The 22,826-nt window shown below is 43.0% G+C and overlaps 2 protein-coding genes across 4 annotated transcripts; both read left to right on the top strand.

The window, feature by feature from the left end:
• The first annotated feature begins 356 nt into the window (after positions 1–356).
• Positions 357–13,571, top strand: top2a (DNA topoisomerase II alpha). 3 transcript variants are annotated; one of them, XM_085762308.1, is made up of 35 exons: positions 357–493; positions 1,081–1,230; positions 1,488–1,578; positions 1,672–1,735; positions 1,880–2,025; positions 2,187–2,284; positions 2,368–2,580; positions 2,910–3,083; positions 3,453–3,554; positions 3,707–3,844; positions 3,936–4,074; positions 4,165–4,322; positions 5,384–5,509; positions 5,630–5,740; positions 5,991–6,096; positions 6,237–6,346; positions 6,526–6,618; positions 6,705–6,819; positions 6,919–7,040; positions 7,432–7,580; positions 7,709–7,940; positions 8,042–8,176; positions 8,314–8,514; positions 8,830–9,025; positions 9,230–9,321; positions 9,429–9,572; positions 9,665–9,748; positions 10,025–10,219; positions 10,364–10,484; positions 10,831–11,004; positions 11,367–11,547; positions 11,649–11,704; positions 11,808–11,927; positions 12,049–12,278; positions 12,942–13,571. In XM_085762308.1, exons 1-35 carry the CDS (start codon positions 476–478, stop codon positions 13,098–13,100), a joined length of 4,743 nt encoding a protein of 1,580 aa, XP_085618434.1. In that variant the 5' UTR covers positions 357–475; the 3' UTR covers positions 13,101–13,571. The 3 variants fall into 3 exon arrangements, with proteins under 3 accessions (XP_085618434.1, XP_085618433.1, XP_085618432.1); XM_085762307.1 differs by having other exon boundaries at positions 10,828–11,004; XM_085762306.1 differs by having other exon boundaries at positions 10,825–11,004; positions 12,942–13,497.
• Positions 13,572–14,635: 1,064 nt separating this feature from the next.
• Positions 14,636–15,756, top strand: LOC146967965 (gap junction delta-3 protein-like). Its single transcript, XM_085761722.1, has one exon. It carries the CDS (start codon positions 14,724–14,726, stop codon positions 15,582–15,584), a length of 861 nt encoding a protein of 286 aa, XP_085617848.1. The 5' UTR covers positions 14,636–14,723; the 3' UTR covers positions 15,585–15,756.
• The last annotated feature ends 7,070 nt before the right edge of the window (positions 15,757–22,826 follow it).

The raw sequence follows: 22,826 nt of genomic DNA, 5'->3' as shown, positions 1-22,826 counted from the left end.
ATGTTTATTTCGTTTCGGGCAAATTATTATCAAAAGAGAACTGAATTCACAGTTTTCATTGAGAATAACAACAAAATACAAATACTTCGCCCCACCAAAGATATTCAATACATTTATAAACCGTCTTTGGCCCCACTATTCATCATCTTGCAAAAAAAAATCTCTTGGGGAAACTGATTGGCTGCAAGGATCTCATGGGCGGGCTCATGCCTTTTTTGCGGCCGTTGATTGGTTGTTCGTTTGTATGTTCCCCATTGGAGGATATCACCAGGAAGTCGTTCGTTGATTGGTGCAAACAGGTTGGCGGGAGATGTATCCGTAAAGTTTTGAATTTTCAAAGCGGGCCCTCGACTGACTCACTGGGTTTCAGCGCAGCCAGGCAGCGGTTGTTGTTGTACGGGTTAGCCAGGTATTAAACGTAGTGGTTCAGTCGTTAGTTTTTAAGTTAGGGGTGGTAATTAACCTTACAAGAAGAATGGCAGACCCTCTGAAGGTAACTTTGCGTTCGTTTTTTCATGTTGCTAACTTCCCGACGAACAAGCTAACTGTGATTTCTAGAGATGGAAACCGAGGCAACGGTTGGAGTTGGCTACCTAGCTAACAGTTGTTAATCGTCAGTCGTGTAGCACAACATTGACGTAATATTTTTTAACGCTATTTAAAACAAATTAATGCAACGTACTAAAGGCGCACGTCGAGAAAACATGCATGTATTAGTAACCATGTAACTTATTGATGATAAGTCCCCCACCCCCTAAGTTACCCCCCATATGGCATAAAATGTGATGTAGGCCACAATGTTACAATCTGTGACAACGCCACAGTTATAATTACTGAGTATTGATGAACTGTGTGAACCATGGATGTATTATATTGGTGTGAACCTGTTGTCAGCAGTGTTTAAACTTTCAAACTAGTTGAAATGTAACCTAACTGTGGTAGACTGTAGGACGCAGGAAGTAACGTCGCCATGGGACCCCAACTCTGAAAAACTATCCATGCAAGTGAACAGGACTGAAAGTTTTATTTAAAAATTATGTAAAAAAAAAAATTCACTTGATATTTCTGTGTCATTTGCAGCAAACCTTCTTTGAAAACAAGCCGGTGCAAAAGACAAAGAAAGATCCAAAGCGGCTGTCTGTGGAGAGGATCTATCAAAAGAAAACACAGTTGGAGCACATTTTGCTTCGACCAGACTCCTACATAGGCTCTGTAGAGCCCGTCACCCAAGTAAGAAGTCACACAGTTATGCCAGTGTCTTTTTAAATTGATGGCTGCTCTAAGTAACCTGTATTGATCTCGAGTCCTCCAGTAAATCCCATGGGGGCTGATGTGAGGGTGGACTATTTTAGATATTATCTGTAGAATTTCACTCTCCCTGCAAAGTTGCAGGATGTCAGCCTGCAGGAGAATAAAGCATGGTTCATGTTTTATAAATGTATATGTTATCTGTGTTGTCGATGGTTGATTTTTTTGTTTTTCCTTAGCAAATGTGGGTGTATGACGAAGATGCTGGACTGAACAACCGTGATGTGACGTTTGTGCCAGGGCTTTACAAGATTTTCGATGAGATCCTTGGTGAGTAAAGAGCTCATGAGAGATGGTGTGTATGATCTTAAAGACACAGCATCTCATCTCATGCATCAATTTGTTTTTTTCTCCTCCCTACAGTAAATGCAGCTGACAATAAGCAAAGGGACAAGACCATGTCCTGCATCAAAGTCAACATTGATGTGTGAGTAATAAACATTCATGTGCAACCAGTTTAGATCTCAACATGTTCTATAATCCTATCACAATGTGCCCTGGTTTGTAGTTTGTCAAATAACAGGGGTGATACATTATGAACAGTGTGTGTCCCCCCCCCTTTTTCTTATAGTGAAAACAACACTATCAGTGTGTGGAACAATGGGAAGGGTATTCCTGTTGTGGAGCACAAGGTGGAGAAGGTCTATGTGCCTGCTCTCATCTTTGGACAGCTCCTCACCTCCAGTAACTATGACGATGATGAGAAGAAAGTCACCGGTGAGAACTGTTGAATTGGGCTATTGATTGTAACATTTCGTAAGCAACATGTGTCGTGTGCAGTTTTTTGATCATATCTGGAATATATTTTTGTAAATCATAATACTGGAGAGGTTGAAAAATTCTGAGCAGTAATCCTCACACTAATACCGGTTCTATAGGTGGGCGTAATGGATATGGTGCTAAGCTTTGCAATATCTTCAGCACTAAGTTCACTGTGGAGACTGCCTGTAAAGAGTCGAAGAAGACCTTCAAGCAGGTGAGGGGAAACAGCCTAGATCTGCTTTTTTATAACCAGTAATGGAAAAATGTGATTTTACAATGTGTCTATGTTTTCCACAGACTTGGTTTGACAACATGGGCAGGGCGGGGGATTATTCCATCAAATCGTTTGATGGAGAGGAATACACTTGCATCACCTTCAGGCCAGATCTGCCCAAGTTTAAGATGAGCATTTTGGACAAGGACACAGTGGCTCTGATGACTCGGAGGGCCTACGACATTGCTGGAGCCACCAAAGGTGTCCGTGTGTTCTTCAATGGCAAGAGGCTGCCAGTAAGTTACCACACTATTTCACTTTACTGTCTTACTCTCTGTTTCCTGCTTTCTTCCCATCACTAATCATTTTTCCCTTACTAAACTTGAAATGGCTTTATTTATCCTTCCAAATGCCAGTAATTTAATAAAAATTGATTCAACAAATGTTAAGACCACAAATGCAATTTCAAAATTTCATGCAAACTGATTTCTTAAAAATTTAACTTCACTCCAATGTTACTGCATACCAAATGTTTCTAACATCATATGAGTTTACTGATGATTGCATCAGCCTGTATGGCTTCGGTCATGTGACATAGACTAAGATACCCGCTCTTGTCCTCCAGGTTACAGGTTTCCGTAGCTACGTGGACATGTATCTGAAGGACAAGGTTGATGAGACTGGTAACGAGCTCGTCGTGATCCATGAGGCTGTCAGTGAGCGCTGGGAGGTCTGCCTTACCATGAGTGAGAAAGGCTTCCAGCAAGTCAGCTTTGTCAACAGTATCGCTACCACCAAGGTAATGTCTTATTGTATTAGGTATTGTGTAGTGTATTTATTATTTTAGTTTATCTTATAAATGTGTGTCCGTGACTGAGGAATGAGTGTGGGTTGTGACCTACATGCCAAACCCATAATTTCATTTTTTGATTATTCATATGGAAAACTGACCGTCAATTTTGATTTTTATCTTATTTTGTCAGCCTTGCTTAAATTAACATCTTTGAGCAGCTATGAATCATTTTAAGACAGACTGAGCTAGTGGACCAGGTTCCTTTGGCAGCTAAGTACAAGTTTGGCTACTCTCCCAGCCACTTTGTGTCACTGTGATTAAGAATTATGACATTTATTCTCTAAATGGGATCTTATTTTTGTCCTCTGCACCCAGGGAGGGAGACACGTTGACTATGTTGCTGACCAGGTGGTTAGTAAGCTTATTGAAGTGGTGAAGAAGAAGAACAAAGCTGGCGTGGTGGTCAAGCCTTTCCAGGTAGGAGTTGTATTGTAAACACTTGCACCATTTTCTAAAGAAGTGTCATCATCACATTGTTGTCATAGCTGGAGCAATATTGAATGGCTAAATTGCTTTTGAATATACTGTTATGAAAACCTAAGTGAGTATGCTTCACTGTCTCCCTCCAGGTGAAGAACCACATGTGGCTGTTTGTCAACTGCCTGATTGAGAATCCCACCTTTGACTCTCAGACTAAAGAGAACATGACTCTGCAGCACAAGAGCTTTGGCTCCACCTGTCAGCTCAATGACAAGTTCATTAAACAGGTGCTAATAACACAAACACCAGTTTTTTCCATTCTTTGCCCCAGATGTGTCATTACTCATTTTCACTAATTGCCCTTCATTGTCTCCATAGGCCACAACCTGTGGGATTGTGGAAAGTATCATGAACTGGGTGAAGTTCAAGGCTCAAACCCAGCTGAACAAGAAATGCTCAGCTGTCAAGCACACAAAAATCAAGGGGGTGCCTAAACTGGATGATGCCAATGATGCAGGTACTGTATACCACTATACCAGGCCCCTGTCTGTCCATATCAGTCCAACACAAATGGCTCACGTCCTGTTATAACAATGTTCTGTGGCAGGTGGGAGGAACTCCATCGGCTGCACGCTCATCCTCACTGAGGGAGACTCAGCCAAGACACTGGCTGTGTCTGGGCTGGGAGTCATCGGTAGGGATCGCTATGGCGTCTTCCCTCTCAGAGGAAAAATGCTCAACGTCCGTGAGGCTTCACACAAGCAGGTCAGGCCCAAAAGAACTTGCCTCATGGTTATTAGATCACAGCTTCCTGTCTTTGTAGACAGGTAAAAAGTGTCCGAAAAAATCTACTCAGTGTTTCCCATTAATTAACGAGGCTGCGCACACGAGAGAGGCGGCAGTTTGAGAGGCTGACTGGCAGAGATGAGAGCTGGTGAAACGCTAACATGGTTATTTAAAACACCATCTCTGCCCGCACATAGACACACATACACGGGCACACGCTAAATGCGCTGTAGCGCGCTAATTGCTCAGCTGTAGCACTATATCGCTCGCCTCGCCCCCCCCCCCCCCCTCGGTCGCGCCATGATCTCCTGAAATCCTGTGGGAAACACTGTCTACTCAAGTTAAAGCAGATATCAGTGGAATGTTTTTGTTAATATAAGTCCTAAATAGTCCTATTTTCCGTCAGCAATCACTTACATGAAGTATTTCAGCCTAAACACGAGTCTCTCCGTCACTCTGCTCTGCTGTAACCCGAGGAGAAAATTTTCCTTGTGGGATACAAGTGTTATCCAATGAGGGGAGAGAACGGCATGAAGGGCTGTGTGTGCAGCCAAGGGATGCGCGTGAATGTGGTGACGTAGCACGAGGACCAATTGATGCCTGACAAGGGCGGGGGCTGCTAACTCATGGTGCGTTCAAGGAAACTCGTACTTTGTGTTTTTCCTTCCTGTGAAGTCATACCAGTTCCATCTGGTACGAGTTCACGGGTCGGAAGTTACGAGTGGCCGTTATAGGGAACTTTCACAGACAACAGGACGGTAAAAACACGAGCTACGGGTTACCTGGAACGCTACCAAGTCGTAGTTGTGACTTGAAGCTGTAACTTACGGTTTCAAAAGCCTGCCTTGAACACAGCATTAGCCGAAACGGCCGTGCCACTGATATCTGCTTTAAATGTAACAAAATCATACTTGCATGATGATTCAACTGAAGCAGAAATATGTTTTTATTTCTCTTGTTGCTGTTCAGTAATGTGTTTCTGTAAGTTTAGCAAACAGCCGAAAGTGTAAATTGCATTTTGTATTGGTCTTCCCTGTCAGATTATGGAGAATGCTGAAATAAACAACGTCATTAAGATCCTCGGTCTTCAGTACAAGAAGAACTACAGTGACCCAGAATCCCTCAAGACTCTGCGTTATGGCAAGCTCATGATCATGACAGATCAGGTGTGATTCCACTATCAAGTGATACGTGACATGTTTTACTGTGCTGACTGTTCTTAAGCTTTATTTGTTACTTAAATATCAAGATGACTGGACTCTGCTGCATTGTTATGATTGTGGCAGGATCAAGATGGCTCCCACATTAAGGGATTGTTGATCAACTTCATCCACCATAACTGGCCGTCCTTGCTGCGCCACAACTTCCTGGAGGAGTTCATCACCCCCATCATCAAGGTAGCTGACCTCACAGGATGTGGTGCTTTTTGTTTGTAGTTGCCACTCACAGATACACATTGAATGGATGGAAACTGATTTCCAGCCCTGATGGCAATCCAAAATGTAGTCTGCTTGAATTTGTAACAAGACTGCCATCTGGTGACAGAACCCTGCAGCCCTCTGAACTGAATTAATCTTTGGTCTGTGCTTTTTATTGTGAACATTTGTATGATGAGGTGTCAAGACATTTTATTTTCTCTCTCTTTAGGCCACTCACAAGAAATCGCAGGTGTCTTTCTACAGTATCCCTGAATTCAATGAATGGAAGGAAAGCCAGCCTAACCCCAAATCTTGGAAAATCAAATACTACAAAGGTTTGTTACAAACCCCTGTGTGGTAGTAAAAAGGCCAAGTAAGCGAACCTTCATACCTGAGAAATGTCCCGGTTGGAGTTGTGTACATTGTAATGCTTTATCTAATAGGCTGTCTTTCTTTCTGGACTTCACGGATACAGGTTTGGGAACCAGCACATCGCAGGAAGCCAAGGAATACTTCTCTGATATGCAGAGACATCGAATTCCATTCAAGTATGGTGGACCTGAAGACGATGAAGCTATTAGCCTTGTAAGATGTTATACAAATGTTTGGCTCATCTTTTGGAGAATCAAATCAAGCTTGATTTACTTATTTTTGACTCGAGGACCTCATTTTGTACACTTTACCCACTGCAGGATACGCTTTTAGTTATCCCAAATTTATTTTTTTATTATTTTATTCTTGCGTCTTTTTTTTTTTTTTGCCAGGCCTTTAGCAAGAAGAAGGTGGAAGAACGCAAAGAGTGGCTGACCAATTTCATGACCAACAGACGCCAGCGGAGGGAGCACAACCTGCCTGAGGTAACATCCCAACCACCTGTAGCCTGCATCTGATTTCTCTCTGTGTTCAGTTGAGTCTCACTGTATCTTTTGCCGTCTCTTCAAAGGACTACCTGTACGGCCAGACCACCAAGTCTCTCTCCTACAACGACTTCATCAACAAGGAGCTGGTACTTTTCTCCAACTCTGACAATGAGAGGTCGATTCCCTGCCTGGTGGATGGTGCGTGAAATGATTATGATCACCACGAACAAAACGCTTTACACTGAGCGGGTGGTCTAATGTGTGTCTGCTGTGTGTGTGTGTGTGTGTGTATGCCAGGTCTTAAACCAGGCCAGAGGAAGGTGCTGTTCTGCTGCTTGAAGAGAAATGACAAGAGGGAAGTGAAGGTGGCCCAGTTGGCCGGCTCAGTGGCTGAGATGTCAGCCTACCACCATGGAGAGGTGACATGACTTTACACTCTACAGCTACAGTAGTCTTAATTAGTTTTACGATTAATTTTTTTTGTAAACTTGCCAAGAAGCTTTCTTTAATCTATTCAGCATCAATGTAGCCTATTGTTACAAAATTATTATTAATATAGCAATTACATAGTATGTGTTTTCCTTTATAGATTTTCAGTTACCACAACTGTTTTGCTATTGCACATTTTCTTTCAGTCTTTTGGGGAGGAATACTTTCAAAACAGCCTTTCATAATTTGTGCTTTATTTAAATTGTGCTTTATAAATAAAATGGATTGGATTGGATATACTGACTGGTCAAAATTCTAGCTGTCTTATACAGTTTTGATAACACTGATGGTCTAATCTTCTTTAATGCTTCTCATTTTCAGACTTCTCTCATGATGACCATTGTCAATTTGGCCCAGAACTTTGTGGGAAGCAACAACTTGAACCTCCTGCAGCCTATGGGCCAGTTTGGAACCAGGCTGCATGGCGGCAAAGACTCTGCCAGCCCTCGATACATCTTCACCATGCTCAGGTCCGCAGCTTTCTTGTATCCTACAAAATGATCTGGAGCTCCAGGCCTCATCGCTTAGGAATGTGAAGTTTAATTTTATTTTATGTAGTTGGTGATTAACTAAATCTCCCTCCTCTCTGTCCTTCCAGCCCTCTGGCCCGCCTTCTTTTCCCCCAGGTGGATGACAATCTGCTCAAGTACAATTTTGATGACAACCAGCGTGTAGAGCCAGAGTGGTACATTCCCATCATCCCCACTGTGCTGGTGAACGGTGCGGAAGGTATCGGCACAGGCTGGGCCAGCAAGATCCCAAATTATGACGTCCGAGAGATCATCGCCAACATCCACCGCATGCTCAGCGGTGATGAGCCACTGCCCATGGTGAGGACAGGGAGTGACTTGTGCTTGCTGACATTGTTATCTTTTGTTCTGTGTTATACAAAACAGATGATGAGGTTGAATTTTCATTTCTTCACTCATAGCTTCCAAACTACAAAGGCTTCAAAGGCACAATTGATAAAGTGATGGAGAACCAGTTCATGAACAATGGAGAGGTTGCCATCATTGATTCCACCACCATTGAGATCTCTGAATTGCCTGTCAAAACCTGGACACAGGTGAGTCCCTACAACTTCAGCCTTATGAGGGATGTATTCTGGATGTATCATCACTCGTGTCATGAATTCTTCTTAATTTGGAGTCCCTTTGAGACCATGCTATTCACCTCTGTATGTTATTTCACGTTACTTTGTAGACCTACAAGGAGAACGTGCTGGAGCCAATGTTGAACGGCACAGAGAAGGTTCCTGCTCTGATCACGGACTACAAGGAGTACCACACCGACACCACCGTGCGCTTTGTGGTCAAGATGACAGAGGAGAAGCTGAGGGAGGCAGAAGCTGCTGGCCTCCATAAAGTCTTCAAGCTCCAGAATCCACTCACCTGCAACTCTATGGTAATGGCTCAGGAGGTAGAGCGGGTCGTTACATGTGGAAGTGTCCTTGGGCAAGACAGTGAACCCACACTTGCCCCCCCGAAGTGTGCATTGGGTGTATGAATGTGTGTGAATGGTTAGTTTCCTGTGCTGTGCCTAGCACTGTATGAATGTGTGTGAAAGGGTGAATATGCTTTGAGGGGTCCGAGATTAGAAAAGTGCTAATACAAGTGCAAGTCCATTTACCACATATAGCCATCCATCGATTATTTTCAATAGAGCGGCCAGATGTCAGAATCTTACTGTTGTTTTTTTGTTTGTTTTCCTTTTTCTTAGGTTCTGTTTGACCACGTGGGCAGCCTGAAGAAGTACGATTCTGTGCAGGATATGCTCAGGGACTTCTTTGAGTTGAGGATGAAGTACTATGGGCTGAGAAAGGAATGGTTGGCTGGCATGCTGGGAGCAGAGAGCGCTAAGCTCACCAACCAGGCTCGCTTTATCCTGGAGAAAATCGAGGGCACTTTGGTCATTGGTTAGTAGCTTGATATAACTTTTGTTGCACTTATAAATTAATTAAAAAAACAAACAAGAAAGTGAAGTTGTTTATATTTTATTAAGAATAAGTTATAGTGTTTTGTGCCAAGTTAAATATAAATTTGAAACGTCTTGATTATTGTACATAGTGTATGTGTGTGTTTTAATGATCAAAAATAATAATACTGTTATCTACTTACAGAGAACAAGCCAAAGAAGGAGCTGATCCGCATGCTGCAGCAGATGGGCTACGACTCTGATCCAGTCAAGGCTTGGAAACAGAATCAAGAGAAGGTTGGATACTTTGATTTAAATGGCTTTCACCTAAATCAGTGAGGAATACTAACCAATCATCCTCCACCTGAACAAATAATAATCTGTGTTTTGGTTAATGCTTTTAGAATGAGGAGGAGATGGAGGAGGAGGAAGAGGAAGCAGCAGAGAAGGACGAAAGTGGGCCGGACTACAACTACCTGCTGAGCATGCCCATGTGGTTCCTGACTAAGGAGAAGAAAGAGGAGCTGTGCAAACAGAGGGATGCTAAGGTGTGGTGTCCAGCTGTGCTGCAACATGACGGTTGCAAAGTGAAATTCAAAGTTGGTTTCACCCATCTAAACTAAATTGTCAACTTCTGTAGATGACGGAGCTGAACACTCTGAAGAAGAAAAGTCCAGAGGACCTGTGGAAGGAAGACCTCGTTGCTTTCTCTGAGGAGCTGGAGGTACTGACTGTTCATTAGTTTATTAATACAGGACAGTATACAATACCATTAATCACTTTTAGAACAGAAAAGAGATGGTTGTACCAGATTTAGCCACTAGGGCTAATTTCCATCTGTAGTCCCAACATCGCTCTATACAATTTTTTCTTCATTTCTATTGTGTCCACCATGGTTTTAGTTCTACATACTAGAAACCATGGTTTCATTCAGTCATGTCACTGTTGAACATTTTGCTCATCAGCCAGCCTCTGATTCTCCCTCCTGTCTTGTGTTCAGCGTGTTGAGGCCAAAGAAAAGGAGGATGCCAAGGTGACTGTTGTAAAAGGGGCCGGTAGAGCCAAAGCAGTGAAAGTGAAGCAGGAGACTCTGCCCACGCCCCAGGGTCGCCGCGTCATTCCACGCATTACCAGCAACATGAAAGCCGAAGCTAACAGGAAGGCTGGAGAATCAAAGAGGGGCAAGAAAATCAAGGTATATCTCTCAGACTTGATTTTTGACAAGAATCAACAAACCTATTCCAACTGTCAACACAAACACTTCTCGGTGTTGCAATTTATGTGTATATCACAACACTTCTCCAAATAATTTCACATTTTTCTATTTCTCCAATTGCAGAGTGAAAACATAGTGGTTAAGATGGAGTTTGGAGAAGATGAAGAGGATGCAGTTCCAAGTGAGGAGCTCGGCTTGGCTGCACGACTAGGCAAGAAAACCAAAACCCAGCCTAAGGAAAAGGGTGAGGAGGAGCAGATGAGACACACATGTGCCATTTTTGAATTTTTTTTAGCAACAATTACTCCACGCCTTTGACATGACAACAAACTCACTCAGGTGATGTGTTGCCATTGACTTTGAGGTGTCAAAAGAATAAAGTGAGATGGACAGAATTCTTCTATTTGTATTGCAACACTGTACAAGATTATGTGGATACTGCTGGTTATATTACAGTTTGCTAACAACATTACTATTGTTCAGGAAGACTATAAAGTATTACACACTGCAACACTAGGAAGAACTTTATCTAAACCTGCCTCATTCCGTTTTTAAACACATCATCTAAAAATCATACTTTTCAGCAGCAGCCTCAAAGACGGGCACACAGACCACTCTTCAGTTCAAGCCTGTTACCCAGAAGCCCAAGAAGAGCAAGTTGTCCAGCCAGGAGTCTGACGATCAGTCCGACGATCAGTCTGACAATGAAGTGGAGGTAGAGGAAGTGGTCGCCCCTAGGGAGCGTGTGGAACGTAAAACTAAAGGTGAATCTAAGTCCCTGACCACCACCACCACCATCATCACTGATAACGTAGAATTGGCGTATCCTCTCAATTGAAAAGACTCTACACACTGAATATTCACACTGAGTATTTCCCGTACCCAGACCAAGAGGCAAGATTTAATCATGCCAGTGTGTTTTGGGGTTTTGAATTAAAACACTGATAGAAGTCATTTCCTAAAGCTATTTAGCTTTATCTCTGTTTACTGATCTTTGCAACAGCTGTTTGGTGACTCATTTGTTAGTAAAACATACTTCTTGTTCTCATTTTTGTTTTTGGAAAAAAAAAAATCAGCAGTACATGGCAGAGTTGCTAAATCAACCTGTTCTCTCTCTTCTCTTTAGTTGCAGTCAAGTACAGTCAGACAGACAGTGAAGATGAATTTGATGACTGGAGTAAGAAGGCTGCTCCAAAACGGAAAGCTGTCATCAGCGACGATGAAACCAGCTTCCTCCCGGATCCCAGCGCCACCGCCATCAGCGACATGGACTCTCCAGCTCCGCCTCCCAAAGCCGCAGCTCCTGCGTGAGTGTGACACTAAAGACTTAATGTGTAAAGCTTCTTTCACATCAAGGCTCCACCAGTCAGTTTATTTTCCCTCCATTTTCTTTTCCATTTCCATGCAGGAAAAAGGCAGCAAAGAGCAAAGCAACAGTAAAACGTGCAGACACCAAGTCAAGCTGTAAGTGTTTACACAGGAGACTAATGTGATAAAGTTGAAAAATGAGTCTGAGGTTTAATTGTTTTTTTTGGTTGTTTGTTTTTCTCTCTGTGGAACTTGGCAGCTCAGTCAGATGATCAGGCGCCTGCAGCCAAGGCCCCAGTTCAACGTAAAACCAAAGAGGCTGCCCCCAAGAAAGCAGCAGCTGCCAAGAAACCACCTGCACCCAAGAAGAAGGCTGCAGGTATTTAGACGAGATGTGTTCAATCTAGTTACAAACAGCTCAGAATAATGAGTCTTAAATGAATATGATGAATAGGAGCCCGTTTTCAGCACGGCTTGTTTTCCCTGCTCATTTCTCTTAGATGTGAAGCAGCCGTCTATCTTGGACGCTCTGTCAAAGACCAAACCTTCGTCCAGCGCGGCCTCCAAGAAGGTCCCTTCATTTGACTCCAGTGACTCGGAGGGTGAAGTTAAACCTGCAGCTGCGAAGGGAAAGGCTGTTAAACGGAAACAGGTCAACAGTGACGACTCCGACAGCAGCTCAGGCGACCTCATGTCCCGCCTGAAGGGCAAAACAACTGCCGGCGTCAAGGTCAGTTTTCACGCTGACGCCAGATTTCGAGAAGTTATCATGAACCATAAGTCCTCCTACTAGGGATGTCACCATTACTTGTTTTCACAATTAATCGTGGTATTAAACGCCACAATTATTTAATCGTAAAGATTCCTAAATACCGTTACTTCCCAAAAAAGATTATGTTGGAACCATATTGGCAGATGTGCGCCAAAACAAAGGTAAATGCACAGATACTGGTCCATTTAACGTAACATTGAATTGGTAGGAATTTAAATGTTAGAGTGTCATTTTTAATAAAAAAAAAGCAAAACAAAACAAAAAATGATTAAAATAAACGTAAACATTTGGTATAGATAACAATTTATGACCTGAATATTTCAAACATTTCCCCTGGGGATTAATAACTGGTCCTATATTAATAGATACTTGAAATATTTTGTGTAAACAATGAGTAACATAATTATATTTTGACTATATTTGATTTTACACATTCATAGTGTTGTGAAATTAATTAATGCATAATAATCGTGATAATCGTAATACCGTGATTATTTCTCTGACAATAATCGGACCAAGAAAATGTATAATCGTGACATCCCTACCTCCTACTTTTTACTTTTTTATTTTATTTTGATATTTATTTGTATTAATACTTTGCTATTTACATTTTCTCTGTAGAAAACAAAGAAATGGCTTGACGATGACGACGACGACAGCTTCCATATTTCTAACAAGGAAGAAGCCGCTCCCGTTGCCCTGGCACAGCAGAACAAGCCGTCACGTGCCCGGAAACCTGTAACTTACAACCTAGACTCTGACTCGGATGAAGACTTTTAAATTTTAGCCTCTCTGTCTGTGTGGTCACTTTAGATTGTATATTATAGATCACTTATTTAGAAAGTTATACATACATACGTCATACAGCTTGTGCCATGTGATTAATATTGCTTTACTTGAAGCATGTTTGCATTTACTCTCATGGCTTAAATGGACCTTAGATCTGCAGTCTGTATTTACTAACGATTAAATTGTTGAAAAAACAGAAGTATAAAGAAATGCACTCGTGGCCCAGTTATATCTGTGTTTAACCAAGGTCCAGAGTTTAAGTTTTAAAATTATTAGGATCTTATTGTTTTCAATATTTCTGCTTTTGTAATCCACATGTATTGTCTTGTCCTGTAAATATTTCAATGGCTGTTCTTTTTATATGTTGAAAAATAAAGCTAACATGTTTTTGTACTGGTTGTGCAGTGTGTTTGGAAACCTTGCTTGAAGGCTGACCTCTTGTTTAATGTCACTGATTTTGTCTGTGTACAAGCCAGGCTGTCAGTAATCCAACTGGCATGAGCTGCTCATCTGGCAGGTACACCAGCAAACAGGTCATTGGAAAGGCTGAAATCATAACAATTGTTATACTTTTAAAAAGAACGGGTCCTGAACTTGTTGAACTGTTATTTTGACTGGCACATGCTAACTGAATGAAACACACATTACACACAGTGAATCAGAGTGTTTTAGTCATGTTCTCATGTTGTCCCCTGTGACCAGGAAAATTGGTGGTACAGCTTGGGAGCAGATCCTTCCTGCCATTTAGGAAGCTCTTTGAAATGCTCATCAAGAGTTTGCCATTCTTGGGTAAACATCACTTCTGTCTGGAGCTGTAGATGGTCACAGATTAGGACGTAACAGGAATTTCCTTAACTGTTGCCGCCCTCTCAATTAGAGAAGCGCTGCAAACCTCATCACATGCCCTTTGCAGGGCAAGTGCGAGGAATATAAAATGGTATGGGCATGAGCTTTACGATGTAACTGGATGCTATTTTTAATTTAGGCTTACAGCTGCTTTATCTGAGGACCCACCTGATTGAAGACAAACGGGAGGAGGCCGAAATAGGATTTTTAAGGCTGTTATGTCACATACCTCTACGTAAGGTAAATAAAACGTCCAAAGCTACCATTGGATTGCATGATAATTCCACATGTGTTACAACAGTATTTATAAAATTTGTTCAGATTTTTGGAAAATAACCAGCACAAAGTATATTTACTTTTGGTACAAACATAACGTTTTGCTACAAAATATACTGGTCAGTATTTGGACATTTTGGCACCTCTGTTTCTGAGCCACTCCAATGCACAAACTGAAAAAATACATACAAGGCCAGTGCACTTGTTTTTCTTCCTTGACCAAAGTACCTGAATTGCTGCAATTACAGGTGATACAGTGCAGTTTCATTTTTAGTTCTAAGCCTTTGAAGTGTGAACAATATCAGTCAGATACCTAAACCTTGGACCATAATAACCCTAAGTCACTGAACTGCAAGTTAATCATATTATGGCTATTATAAAATAAAGTCTTGGTTTCTGTTTGAATCCAGATACTGCGTTTGCTCTGAGGAGGACAGGTGGATAACTCTTCAGTCTTCCAAGAATCCTGATACCTGACACAGCGCCACAATCATGGGTGAGTGGGGCTTCCTCGGCGACCTCTTCGGTAACCTCCAGGCGCACTCGCCGATGCTCGGCCGTTTCTGGCTCTTGCTGATGCTCGTGTTCAGGATACTGATCCTGGGAACCGTTGCCAGTGACCTGTTTGAAGACGAGCAAGAGGAGTTTGCCTGCAACACCCTCCAGCCGGGCTGCAAACAGGTGTGCTACGACATGGCCTTCCCCATCTCCCAGTACAGGTTCTGGGTGTTTCACATCGTCCTCATCGCCACACCTTCGCTGCTTTTCCTCATGTACGCCATGCATCACCACAACAAGAAGAGCAACCGCCCTAAATACAGCCAAATTAGCTGCCAGGAGTACAGAGAGGAACGCCATTTGAAGATGCTCTACATCATCAATGTGGCCTTCAGGATATTGGCAGAAGTTGGCTTTCTAGTGGGACAGTGGTGGCTGTATGGCTTCAAGGTGGAGGCCCAGTTCCCCTGCAGCCGCTTCCCCTGCCCCTACACAGTGGACTGCTTCACCTCCCGCCCCGCAGAGAAAACCATCTTCCTCTGCTTCTACTTCGGAGTAGGGGTCGTCGCAGCCATCTCCAGCTGCGCAGAGCTCTTCTACAGCTCCACAAAGTTGTTCTGCTCCAACCAGAGGCACTTGTCCCCAGAGCCCCCCTGCGAGTGCCAGAACCTCCGCAACATCAAGCACGAGGGAGCGAAGGCTGAGGGGAAAGCACACGGACGGACGCCCACGGAGAGCGAGTCCAGCAGGGAAGGGCTGAAGAGAGGATCGGTGAGGAGCAGCAGGAAGAGCTCCAGCATCGGCTCCAAGCTTCGGGGGGGCAAATATGTGAGCAGCAGGACACTGACGGTGTGAAAGAGCCTGGGTTCAATCAATCAATATGAAATCAGTGTAGCCTTTTTTTCTTTGAATGTTAAATATACCACATTTCTAATTCCTGTATGCTGTTTCATTTCATGACTGTTGTTTATGATTCAAAGTTATTTATGGTGGGAGACATAAGGAAACGCTTGGGAGACAGTCATAAGATAAGAAAGGAAGGCGAAGACAAGACTGATCACAAGACGGATGCATGCAAGACATTGTTTGGTCGGTTACTCATTACAGACTGTAAACAGATGAGGAGGGGAAAGCCTGTGCATTACACTTGGTACACTGTCTGACAGTGATTGAAGCTTTGTTTCAGAGAGAGCTGATTGTACATCCCTGCACCACACCCCGTCTGTACACTCAGTACCAGGCTGCAGCAGTCGCTTCACTTAACTTTGCACAAAAAGTGGAAATGGGAAACGAAATGAAAATGTTGAATTATTTCTCTTAATGGCTTGAGCCGGTGTGACGGGGATATAAGTCATCTCTGTATTAAACATTTGCACAGTGATCCACCAAGGTCTTTAGTTTATTTAATGGTGAGACCTTCATCTACCAAGGTTGGAAAATTGTCCTTGTTCGATTTTTGGTACCACTTTCGAATAAGGCTCCATTATAAAAGGTAGTAGATAATGGCTTTAGTTAAAGTTTAAAACAACCTCAGTCCCCTCCACGCCTAAAAAAAAACAAAAAACACAGCTGAGTTGCTTGGTTACCAGACATGTGATCAAACCTTATGATCACTTACATCCTGGGAAAAAGCTTCAGGGTTTAAAAAGTCTTAAATTCATTTACAGCTAATTAATGATTAAAACAATGTTCCCATTAATGGCTTATAATCAGTTAATGATTTTCTAAACATTAATACATTCACTAGTTGAAACTTGCAAAACCTTTATGACGGCTGCTTTACTCAAATGTGACAAACCTATAACCTTACAACACGTGGTCATCGATTACTGTTTTACCATTACATATACCATACGATTTACCATTACAATGATGCCATAACCATTGATGTCATTGAATAAATATTATTATATATTGAATGAATATTTTAATTTTTTTTGAATGAGTTGTAACTAAATCTTGAACGTGATGGTATGAAGAGAAAGTTTTTTGTTTGATTCTTTTTTAACAAGACTACCTGGTTTCATAGGTGTTGTATACCTACTGTATATTTCTTAAGAACAAAAATGTTACCTATTTCAGAACATTTTGTGAGATGAATATGCTAATACACTTGAAACCATTATTTCCAACAACTGATGTTTATTTGTTTTCTGTCACAAAAAAACAAGCAAACATGATAATCAATAGCTTCAATTTCAATTTTTCTTCAAGAGAAACAAAACTGGAAATAACAACTAATTTAATCACTGTGATATTCGGTGGTTAAAGTTTTAAAAATTCAAAATATGCCTGTTTTCTGAGTAAGATTTGGTCCCGTCGGCTCTGAGGGAGTGCATCGAACAAAGTGCTGACGGTGGCAGGACGACCACTAGATGGAGCTGTGAGCTGCCTTTGAACTGTGAACAGTTTTTGAAGGGAAGTTAATGTTGCAGTGTTTCACCACCATGGATCTATTATAATACATCCATGTTCACCACTTACATATTTCACTTTAAAGATGCATTTCAAACATTTGCTGAGGTCAAACCAGATGTTACATCACAGTTAACTCAACATACTAGCATTTTTATTCTCAACTGCAATATTTGTACTTGAGTATTTTGACCTGTTTCATATAGGGGACTGTGAATGTAGGCTACTACTTTAGCATTGTTGCTACAATCCAACACTGCCCCTGTCAAATAGACACAAAAACTGAAATATTTGGGCTTGAGCAGCTATGTTATTGATAAGTCTACACTTAACTTTTACATTCAAGATTGTTAGGAGTAGGCCCATAGGGGTCAGTGAGAAGTAATAAAGAGGTGTGGTGGTTAAACTGTGTTGTTAATGGTTAAGCTGTGTTAATAAGATGACGTCACGTGAGAAGCGTTCATAGATATATGATATATGACAGCTCCACTCCTTCTTACACTCCTGAGGACCAGACTGACCTACCGTCGACCTAAAACCTGAACCCAGGACCCAGGACCGAGCTCGACACTCCCGGGAGCCGAGGCGCGTGGTTCGGGGGCACCCGGGGTTTCCGAGGTGAGTCCAGCGCAGAAGGTCTAGACCTGACCCATCATCACCCTTCACCTGTCAAGTGTGAACATTTTCTGTCTTTCTGTCTTTCTTTCTTTCTTTCTTTCTTTTTAAAGTAGCTATTTTGGGGGTATTTAAGGCAGAGAGACAGGAAATGGGGAGATGGAGAGGGGGAATCGAACCGGGGCCACTGCAGTGAAGACTATAGCCTGTGTGTATGGGGGGCCTGCTCAACTCGGTGAGGTATATGACGCCCCAAGTATGAATGTCCACTAAGAGATGTGTTTGTGTTATGATGTGTGATGTGTAGAGTGGGGCATTTTGCTGTTTGCGTGTTTTCTTGTTCTTTTATGTGGCTCACTGACAAGACATCACATAGGCTATATCTGCAATTATGAAAATACAAAACAAAATCATGTAAAAATTAAAGATTGAAAAAACAAAATGAATTAAATTAAATTAAAAAGCCAATAATGCATTGACTGCTGCTGACATAAAATACCCCTAGCAGCAGCTTGCCTAAATTTGCACTTTGTCAGCAGCAGGTGGCAGCAGTGAAACAGGAAACAATGCTGGGTTGAATTATGAGGCTCTGATCTTCCTGAGATGACTTCATTTGCAGTCACATTATTCCTTTGACAGCATCCACAATTCCAAGTCATTACAAGAGAGGATTTTTTTTTTTTCCCAGAGACCACTGCACAACACCGTGACTGCTTAATTCATGTATATTCAAGGAGTGTAATGTCTCACTCAGCCATTCCACCTTGAACGAGCTTACAGCTCCATGTAAACTAAATTAACCGGCTCCTTTGTTTTTAATAATTACTTCCATATTTGCTGTCTCAGACGAGGAAAATGTGATTTTCTTCTGAAGACTTCAGCAGTCGCAGATCCAAGTGGCTAATCTAAACACAAAGTCATCTAAGTACTCTCCAAAGAAGCTTATTTTTGACTCAAACAGTCCTCCCACAAAAACAGACACACATGCGCAAACACACACACACACACACACACACACACACCCCTCCTGCTGTTCCCCGGACACATCATATATGCAGATTGCAAAGCGGTGCAGGCTTTTGATGTGCATAGAACAGAATTCTAGATGTGTTTTATATAACCGCTGGAGAGGGAAGGAAAGAAGAGTCGAAGAGGATTACCGTCAAAACTTTCCCTGTATCCTTTTGTGTGCCTGCGTCTCTACCTTTTCATGTCTGCCTTGTCAAACTGGAAGTCTGCCCGTTTCCCTCTTTCTATACCTTCTCCTCACACTCTCTCTCTCTCTCTCTTCTCCTACTGAATGCATGAGGCCTCGCTGCTGAGTCTGTCTCAGAGAGAATGTAGGTCATCTGTTTTCAGTGACTCCCTTCACACCAACACAGAGGAGGAGATGGAAGTGATAACATCTTTCACTGCGTACCCACCCCACCACCTACACTCTCACTCTCACCCCTTTGCCCCCCCTCCCTTTCTCTACCCTCTTTTCCATTCTCCCATCACTTTGAGTGAGACACTTCAGGGGCCTACCTGTGTCCCTCAGCCGCTCCACAGAGGCTCTGTCAATACCACACCTGGCTGACTGACAGCTCTGCATGCAGCGTCTCTCTGGGCAGCTCACACTCTGAGTCATGCAGGGACAATCTTTGTGGCGAGATGCTCTCATTTTCAAGAGGCGTCGACCCTCGGCTCCAAACAAACAGCACTGACCGCTCCACTCTGTTGCATTACCCTTTGATTTGGTTTGTTTACGGCACAGCGCCCAGTTCTAAGCAAATCAAGCTGCTTGTTTACTGGCTTTGGATTTAGTAACTTGTGACCTGATAATGTTGATTCCAGTTGGGATAAATTTAGGATAAACACATATTTTAAGAACATGAGAAAAGAAAAATGCCAGATTTGTACATTTCTCAATAATTTACAAGGGGGCTTCTGGGAAATGATAGTTTAATTTCTGACTGAGATAAAGAAAAGGACAATGTCCTGTGACAGCACACGTGGTAAGAACTTGCTTACTCATTAATTTGAGGAAAGTAACAGCAAATTCTATTGTGCAGTAAAAGTTGAATTTCCTAGAAAGAACTTTAAAAATGTTCCTTGAAAAAATGTCTCATAAACCCATTATACATCCATGTATCAGCTGACCTGCTGTGGTATAACAGCAATGGTCAAAAGAAAGTTATTCTGTAAATGATTAAAAAAAAAAAAAACAATTGAGTACAGTTTCCAAAAGTTCAGTCTGTTTCTAGATTTCTTTCTTGGGAGTAAATAGGAAACTATATAGGACATGTAATGTAAAGCAATACCAAGAACAACTGCTGAATATGAGCATTCATCCACTCTGTTACCCTTTATTCTGCTTCACTTTCCAAGCATGAGTACCTGCTGGCTATCACATGTCAACATCTACTCCCCTGTACGTACAAACATCTGGCCCCATGCCGCCATGTGACGCTTTATTTACGTTTAGTCAGGACCAGATGAACCCGTTAGGAGGCCCAGGGCAGCCCCACCCCCCACGGTTCCTACTGCACACTTGGTGCCTGGACATTTGGGTTGTGTTTTGTTTGTTTGATTCTTTTTTTTTTTTTTACTGCATCACGATGAATACCTTTCAGCACCAATTCTCATGACAATGCATCTTGTGGATATCAAGACATTTCTCTTTAAACCAACAAATGTCAACCTGATGGTGGTGCTAGAGGAAATATCAGGAGATGGCAAGAGAGTCGGTGGGCTCCTTCGTCAATTTTCGAGGAAAATGTCACAGCGATCCATCCAGCAGCTGTTGAGATATCTCAGTAGATATCTCAGTCCAAAGTGTTGAATCCATCTCACAATCTCAAATCGTACACGGACTAGTGTTAGAGAGGAGTGGACCAAGGTGTAGACTAGAGGATATTTCACCATGACCATCTGCAGTGCTGACGATGCCATATGCATTACAGTGTGTACCGTCTGACCTCTGGCCCGCCACGCAGCCGGCCACAGCGCCGGTGGCCAAGGACAGCTTATATCTCTCTCTCCTCCTTCGAAGCTGCTGAAGCGTGCCTCCAAGTTTATGGCGTCACAGAGGAGCTCGGGTCAGCGCACATCACACCTCGCCACTCCATCTCCTTCTCCCTCCTCATCCATCCATCTGTACCCTTCCCCCTCCCTCTCCTCCTGCACTGTCTCTTTCCATCGCCACAGGCTGCACTGTGTGAATGCAGCACTTACTGAAATATTCTTGCTGTCTTCTATTCCTCTATTCCTTTTCCTCATCTTCCACCCCTCCATCTGCTTTCTTGCACTTCTTCCTGTTGTGCCCTGCCCGAGGCGGCCTGCAATGTGAACGGTGCACCGTCATCCAAACTTGCTTCCTCTCCCTCCTCCCTCTGTTTTTTTCTCTCATTTTCTCAGGGGGAAACGTTGTGGGCCACAAAGCCATGTTGCACATAGTGACCAGGGAGTGGATGGGCTGACTGCCCCCCCCCCCCCCGCTGACACAATAACACTGTTTGATGAGGATGATGCTTCTTGGCTGCTCTCTTCGCGGCGATGTGTTTGACGGCGGTAAAGTAAATTGTTATGGTTCATGTAGCTTTGTGAAGTCTGCACATCTGGGTTTGAAGAGCTCTTTTCCTAAACAAGATTGCTTGTGTCACTGAAGAGCTGAGCTGGGAAGTGGGAACATAAGGTTGCAGCATTTTCCCAAGATGAATACACGGTGATTTGGGATGGGCGGTCTTCATTTGGCTCTGATTTGTAGTTTTCCAATCACTATTTCCACTGAGTGTGCACATTTCTTTTTGAAAAAACAGAAGAGGAGATTAATTTCCCTGTGTGATGACTGAACCTACGGTCTGCTGATGGGATGGAGAGAGCTGTAATGATGGATGGATGGCTGGAAGGAAGGATGGATGGATAGATGGATGGATGGAAGGATGTAAAGTTGGGAGGCCGAGCACTCTCCCCTGGCTTCTGTCAAGCCTCCATCGGTGCTCACTTGTTTGGGATGTCCTTGTGGTCCTCGTGGGAGATTACAGATTGTGTGTGTGTGCACTCAAGTGTGGTCACTGTGTGTCCTTGTGAATTTAAACCTATGCGTCCGTGTGTGTGTGTGTGTGTGTGTGTGTCTCTCTCTCCATGTGTGCAGAGCTGTCCAGAGTGGTGTGCTCAGCAGTCGTGCTCGGCTGCACACTAACACGATGTGACAGGGTAGAAATACCAGTACCGACCGCGCTCTCGCCCACCCACCGTCACACACACCAGCTCCACCCGCCACAGCCACCATCACCCCCCACCAGCCCACTTCCCCCATCCCCACTCACTTCCCACTCTGCGCCCCCATCCTATTGGCTGTCTACTTCCGTCACTCCACGTCTTCTGCTCAGAGACAGAACCATAAGCCCTCCATGTCCTCCTCCCTCCCCCCTTCATTTCACCTCACCCACAAAAAATGAAAAGCGTTTCCTGTTTGCCTGCTTACCATCAGCGTTACATGGGGTCCTAATGTGCATCAGTGAGTGACGCGGTCTCAACAGGGACATATTATGCAATAACGCATTATGCAACACGACATTTTCATATGTTCATCCGCCCAGTCTCTTGAGAGGAGGTTTTTTTTTTTTTTTTTTTTTGCTACTACTTTGCTTTCTCTTTCTTTCAATATCTTCCTGCTGCTTGGTTGGCTTCCTAAACGATGAACCAAGGTGACAGTCACAGCAGGGGACGAGTCATTTGACATTTGCGATTGTCACAGTTTGAACTCTGACCCCTGTTCCTTCGCAGCTGGCGAGTTCAAGCTCTGATAGGACCAGGAGAAATTTAAATGCCACACTATCCTCTCATCCTGACGTCAAAGAACAAGAGACACCTCTCTACCTTTCTTTTAACCTTGAGCTACAGTATGTGGGGAAAGTTGACCTGTCATGCAACACCTTGCTCCATATTTATACCATTACACGTTTTCACGCCTGGGTGCTGCTGGATAAAAGCCCCATCCCTGGCCACTAAGCAGATCCACTGAAGCGGTTGAGTTTTCAACGCCTTTCTCTTTCACTTGTTGAGTGAAGAGACAGCTGCTGT

Source organism: Trachurus japonicus, chromosome 19, assembly GCF_045865225.1.
Source record: "Trachurus japonicus isolate A0001 chromosome 19, Traja_1.0".
In the NCBI taxonomy this organism is placed as follows: Eukaryota; Metazoa; Chordata; class Actinopteri; order Carangiformes; family Carangidae; genus Trachurus; species Trachurus japonicus.
The sequence above is the reverse complement of the archived record's forward strand: the minus strand, read 5'-3'. Positions and strand labels throughout refer to the sequence as shown.